At 43.4% G+C, this 6,564-nt stretch overlaps 1 protein-coding gene across 1 annotated transcript; it reads right to left on the bottom strand.

Moving 5' to 3' along the window:
• Positions 1-875: 875 nt before the first annotated feature.
• On the bottom strand, positions 876-2,564 carry LOC122021138 (alpha-1,3-arabinosyltransferase XAT2-like). Its single transcript, XM_042579227.1, has 2 exons — positions 2,328-2,564; positions 876-2,238 (listed from the first exon to the last, which is right to left on the bottom strand). The coding sequence occupies exons 1-2, from the start codon at positions 2,449-2,451 to the stop codon at positions 1,010-1,012; spliced, it is 1,353 nt and encodes a 450-aa protein (XP_042435161.1). The 5' UTR covers positions 2,452-2,564; the 3' UTR covers positions 876-1,009.
• Positions 2,565-6,564: the final 4,000 nt, after the last annotated feature.

The following is a 6,564-nucleotide window of genomic DNA, read 5'->3' as shown; positions in this document are numbered from 1 at the left end:
GAATCATGTATAAATTCCTATATCCTGCAAGACCCAATTCAAATGGTGAGGAATATATCATGATTTAAGAAATGAAATGACATTTAGCTCTAAACAATTCTCAATTTACAAACAATCTAAATCGTGTCAAGTAGCAAATAAAATTAGCTAAAAAAATCCCCATATCAACCAAGAAAATAAGCCGAAATAAATGAGTTATCAGTCATCCTGAGTTGTCTGTAGCAAACCCAGGCAGGACAGAAAGCATTAGCCGACAATAATATCAAGGAATCGTAACCTCCTGTCAAGGAATAACTACCATACGTCAGGGGATATTCCAATGGTTTGCTATCATCTGCGAATGGAACCTTCCTTCCATCAATGGGAAGCCATCGTACGCCTTCTCTCACCCTACAGGATCTGACACCCGACATTCTTTGACAACATGCAGCCTCTGAAGGTATGCAACATCATATAAAAAGGGAGGTCCTCTCCCTTAGCCAGGTACGTGAACATACACACTTATCTTCTATAGTTCTTTTTTCCTTCGTACACTATTCTTCTGAGAAAAAATACCTGACTTGAGCGTCGGAGGCCCTGCGCTAGGGACCTTTTCCCTGGTTTCTAGTCTCTAACGTTCCGTGGGCTTGTTCGAGTGTGCGCAGAGCCTAAGTACCGTCGGTCTTATCACCACTGTCCTCGAGCGCCACATGGGGGTCTATCTTTCCGGTGTACATATGCTAGGTGTGTCCAAGTAACCTCTCTGTCAATATTGACGTCATCTTAGTTGACCTTCATCAAACTCAGATTCGAGACACGATCAATAGTATAGGAAGAGATTTATCAAAGTCAGATTTTTTTCTTTCAGCTATCTACCTATTGTAAAATAAAACAACTCAAGAAATAAAAATTAATGATAAGATATCTGAATCTGAACAATGGATAGAACTTTCATTCCGTTCTTGTTAAAATCTGAAAAATCAAGCACATCGATTTTCTGGTTTTGTGATGAACAGAAGAATCGTGATCGTCAATTCCATGGCTGGCGAAAGATCTCCCGAGCGTGCCAGAGCACGCTCCTGAATCTCTCGACGTCCAGCTTCACCGTCTGCCGGTGCATGTACAGCGACACCCAAGTCCCCGACCCCTGCTTCTCGAACACCGCCTTCGGGTCCAAGATCACCGGATCGTCCTTCGGGAACTCATCGATCAGATTGCTCTCCGGCGCCCTCACGCTGTACTGCACGTAGTTTAGCCTCATCCTCACCGCCGCCGCCCCGTAGTTGATCCAGCACACGTCCTCCATCCTCCCCAACGGCACGATCTGCACCAACACGCCGCCCGCCGGCATGAACACCAAGTTCGTCATCCCCGCCCCGTGCACCCCCACCAGCACGTCCGCCGAGTTCACCTCCAGCGCCACCTCCGCCAGCGTCGCGTTGCTCTGCATCTCCGACACCACCGCCTCGAACCCGGACATCTCCGCCATCCGCGCGATCTCCCCTACGTTCGTGAACTTCCGCGTCCCTTTCCGGTTGATGATCAGCACCCTCGGCTTCTCCTTCTTCTCCGCCGTCCGCAGCTTCACCGCCGTCTCACGCTTCAGCCCCAGCGACTTCCTCAAGTACCGGCCATAGTCCAGCATGGTGATCCCTCCGGCGAGGTCCGGGTCGATGTACAGATCTCCGTGGTACTGAAGCCCCACGATGACGCGGGAGAAACACCGAACCTCCCGGTCGCCGTTCAGATCGATCAGGTCGTAGCGCGAGAGACCCTTGAGGAGCGGCTCGAACTTCTCCACCCACCACGGCAGCATGTCGCGGACCAGGAACTGGACCTCGCCGTCGAACTCGCGCGAAGATAGGAAGAGCGGGATGAGCGCGTCGCTGATGTCGTGGAAGAAGTTAAACATGTACCCGCCGTTGGAGAAGATGACCGCCGGAACGCGGCTCGTCACGGTGCATCGCGGCGCGTCTCGCTGACTGCTCGACTTAACGGTCACCTCGCTGACGCTCGCCATGGCGGCGCCGTCGCCTTTCCGCGGGTGGGGCTTGATCTTGTAGGACTCCTGCGATCCGGAGGCGGTGACGAAGAGGACGGTGGAGGAATTGCCATGAACTCTGACATCGCCGGCCATGTCGCAAATCTCTGTTCTTCGTAGAGTAAGATCACACAGCGGCTGCTCCTTCTTCGTCGTCTCCTCTCCGATTTCAGCTCGCGTCGGAGAATCTACTGAATCAGTAGACAGCCAAAATCCAACTGCAAAAATCCCCACAAAATCGAACCATCCATGAATGATCTGAAGAAGTCAACTCGAGAATAAAAAAGGAAATTAAGAAAAAGCTCACATCCTGGAAAAGAAGATGCATAACTCGTAGAGAGAAGCAGAAGGACCATGGAGAGGAAGAAGAAGCCTGCGATCGCCACCCAGCCGATGCTGCTGTGCCGGTGATGGTTGGTGTGGTTGGCCATCTTCGTCGTGTCTGCAGAAATTTGTCGTCGTCTGAATCTACCTCTGTTTCTGAGAGAGGCGAAAGAAAGGGGAGTCGCGGTTCAACAACTCCCTCGTTGTTTTTGATTTTGGTTTTTAAATCTAGGATTCCGCTTTTCGAACCAATACCGATTCGATCCACTCAAAATTTTCATTATCTTAAAATTGTCATCCCAGTAAAAAAAAATTCTACGATCCTTAAATACCTAATTAATCATTTAAAGAATCTAACCGCGCTAGGTTGTTTTTTTTCTTCTTTTGCTTCAGTTTATGGAAGATCAGATCCATGTGTTTATGACTGTGAAACAGTTTCTTACACAGACTTTTCTTTGGAGTTGACTGGTAAATAAAAGAATTCAATTAATTCAGCTGCGGTAGGTGTTGAGTTTGTCAGTGCATCTGCGTGATTTTTGTTAGTATTCGGTGCAGGACCATGTAGAGCGAACGTGGTGCATCAATAATGGAGATTTTTATGAACCTTGTAGTTGACTTGGATGAGGGTATTTTTTTAAAAGAAAATTATTAAAACGCCATTTCATTCATAATTTTATACTAAAAAAATATCTTTCCCTACACTAGATCTAGTAGATTTGATCAAAATTATATTATTTTAAAATAATTTTTGATTGAAATTATATATTATTACCCTTTTAAAGTTTGATCAAGTTAAATATTACATTTATTCACAAATGTTTAGATTATGTATAGCCTACAGCCTTAACTATTAAATGTTTTTCACGGTGCAAAAAATTAGGAATTATTAATTTGCCTCTATTTCATTTCAGCATGTTTTGGCAATAAAAAAAGTAAAGAACTTGGATCAATTTTGCAAAAAGAGGAAATTGTTTGACAAGGTCATAATGATTGCTTAATCAAATGAGGGCTTGTTATTGTAAGTTCCGTGTCAAATTAATTTCAGCAAGGGAAGAAGCCAAGTAGAGATAGAGAAACAATTATTATTTTTATTTCACGTGAAGACGAAGGAAGTTGTTAAAAGGGCCGCCTACGCAGAGACCCAGATTCCTGGTTCACAGGGAAAATGGACCAGGAGCTGATTCATTCATGATTCATCCTCTCAGATTATAGTTTAATTCAGGGTGGACGAACGGAACGGAGGCCATCGAAGGTAAGTAAGTGGTTAGATTGCTAGACGCTAATTAGGAGCGGCCTCTATTCATCCGCTCTAACTCAAACTATAACCTGAGGGGACGATGAATCTAAGGTGTTAAAGTCGATTTGTAGCTAGAGGGGGATGAATATACTCCTCAAAGAACCTATTAGAGTTGACATTCTCTAACTCATTTAGGGGTAGAGAATATACTCATAGGAACTCAAAATCTATTGGTGCTCCTTGAGTATTCTAGGTATTCACTAGGGATAACCTCCCTAGATACCTTCTTAATGACCTTTCTAGGCTTCTTAGAAGTCTTAGTCACTTTCTCTAGATCAACTCTAGGGATAGCTTCCCTTGTGACCTCCTTAGTAACTTTCTTAGACTACTGTCTTTGTAAAAACACTTATAAGGATAGCTTTCCTTGTGTTTTTGACTTGACCGCTAGATTTAGGGTTGGTTCTATAGCTATATGAAACTCTATGATAAGAATGAACATCCTTCTTGGCCTTGGCTTTGTATTCCAAACCTCTATAGTTATTGGATGACTCTCAATGTCTTAAACCTAGGTTATGTTTATTTTCCCCTTTTAGAATATTTTTCATCATTTTTAGGGTATTTTCTAATTTATCAAGCCTTGATCTCAAGGCTTGGTTTTCCATCTTTAAATCCTTAGTTTTGGATTTTTCATTATTCCCATGAGCATTTTTATGTTTAGATCTATATCTAAAATTCTTAGAATGCTTGTCCAAATTATTATCTATCTTTCTAGTCCTAGGTGAGGTAGTTTTGGCATGAAGAGCCACATGATTTTCATTAATTCTATCATGCCTCCTATTTTTATGGTAAATAACATTAAAATGATACAAATTAGAACTAGCATGCTTTTTACCATGATTCAAAGGGATAGACTTAATAAATGATACCTTGAATTTTATCTTGGAAGCTCTCCCTTGACTTGTGTTTCTACCTTTGGCTTTGACTGATTTCTTCCCCTTTGAACATTGGCTCCGGTAATGCCCATTTTGGTTGCAAGAAAAGCACACAATGTGCTCCTTGCTCTTCTTTGTTGTGGGGGCAATCTCCTTGAGCTTCTCCTTGCCCTTTGGTGCCACTTGGTCCTTCTTCTTGGCCAATTTAGGGCACTTACTCTTGTAGTGCCCATGTTCTCTACACTGAAAATATATAATATGATTTTTACTATTAATTGAACTACTTATACCTTCACGTGTAGGGATAACACTTGATCCTCTATTTGATGTCTCTTGATTTTTAGAGGATGCCCCATTTTCTTCTTCTTTACTTAACCCGGAAGTAGAAGTTTTTCCTTCTTCTTGATCCGAAGTCACCAAATGTCGTTCTCCCTCAATCCTAGTGGAGGTCTCTTCATCTTCATCTTGATCCAATGAGTTGCCCTCTTTGGATTTCTCTTGATTTCGTACAGTGGAGGGAACCTCATGGATTTTAGCTAATTTTCTCTATAGCTCCTTGGCGTCTTCAAATTCTCTAATTTGCTCTAGGATGTTGCTTGGCAATAGATTGACCAATAGCTTGGTCACTTTATCGTTGGCCTCACATCTTAGGATTTGCTCATGGCTCCACTTGCTCTTCTTGAGAATTTTGCCTTTTGAATTTGTTGGAGTTTCAAAGCCTTCCATTAAAGCAAGCCATTACTCTATGTCCATCATATAAAAAATTTCGATCCTTAATTTCCAAGAATCGAAGCTCATCATCATGAATGGTGGAGACACTCTCGTGTTGAATCTAAGTTCATCTTAGAATCCCATTTGAAGTTGAGCCTTTGATGAAGTCTTCGACTTATTGAAATTTGCTTCAACTTCTCCTCCCTCTAGTGCGTTGCCCCTTCCGGTGATGATTTCGGTGAAGAGCGACCTCATTCTGATACCACTTGTTAGGGTCGATTTGTAGCTAGAGGGGGTGAATAGCTCGTTGCGCTTCGGTGATATGCTTCTTCGATGATGTGCAGCAGAATAAGATACAAGAAAACACACTCACAATGCTAACAAATAGATTTACTTCATATGTACCTCAAGAAGAGGTGATTAATCCAAGGATCCACACACGACGCTCACTCCACTAATAAAAACACTCCTTCTCGGTAACTACCGGAGGTGGAGAAACCTCGTACAACACTTACACAATAAATACAACACACACAAGAAGAAAAAAAATACAAGAATACAAAGAAAAACCTTCTTCTTGCTCACTTGTTGCTTGTTGATACCTCTTGAACCTTGGAAGTGCACCTGCACTTGTCTCCAAGAACTGACGGTGAATGTCGTGGAAGAGCACGTGAAGATCGGGAAGAAGGGTTGCAGCATTTGAACACTTCGTCGCCTTTATATCTGCTCTTCTAGGACTTCCAATTGATTAGGGCTCCTCCCAATCGATTGCCACGTCATATCCTAACAATCTTGGCAATCCAAAACCTACATCTTGCGCAACGCTCGTATCCCAATCGATCGGTTGATCGATTGGGGAGGCTTGAATTGATCGGTCGATCGATTCAGAGCGCCTCTATACTCTCTGGACGAAGGCTTGAATCGATCGACCAATCGATTCAAGCTTCCTCACGATCGCGCGAGAAAACTAGTTGCCAATCGATCAGTTGATTGATTGGCGGTGCCTAATCGATCTGCTGATTGATTGGGAATGCTTTTGTGCGCGCAATATAAGCTCCCAATCGATCAGCTGATCGATTGGGTTGTTGTTTATCGCAACACTCTCCCAATCGATCAATCAATCGATTGATACTCCATTGACTTGCCTAACTCAAGTCCAAGGTCCCCAAACCCAACATTTGGTCAATCGTGACCTGTTGGGTCTCCTCGTGCCTAGCATTCGGTCTACCTTGACATGCTGGGACTTCTTCACCAAGTGTCCAGTCAATTCTTTGACCCACTTAGACTTTTCTCTTTGTGCCAAGTGTTCGGTCAACTTTGACCCACTTGGACTTACGGTC

The sequence above is a fragment of the Zingiber officinale genome, chromosome 9A (genome assembly GCF_018446385.1).
Source record: "Zingiber officinale cultivar Zhangliang chromosome 9A, Zo_v1.1, whole genome shotgun sequence".
Lineage (NCBI taxonomy): Eukaryota > Viridiplantae > Streptophyta > Magnoliopsida > Zingiberales > Zingiberaceae > Zingiber > Zingiber officinale.
Note: the sequence above shows the minus strand (reverse complement) of the source record. Positions and strands in the feature narration are given on the sequence as shown.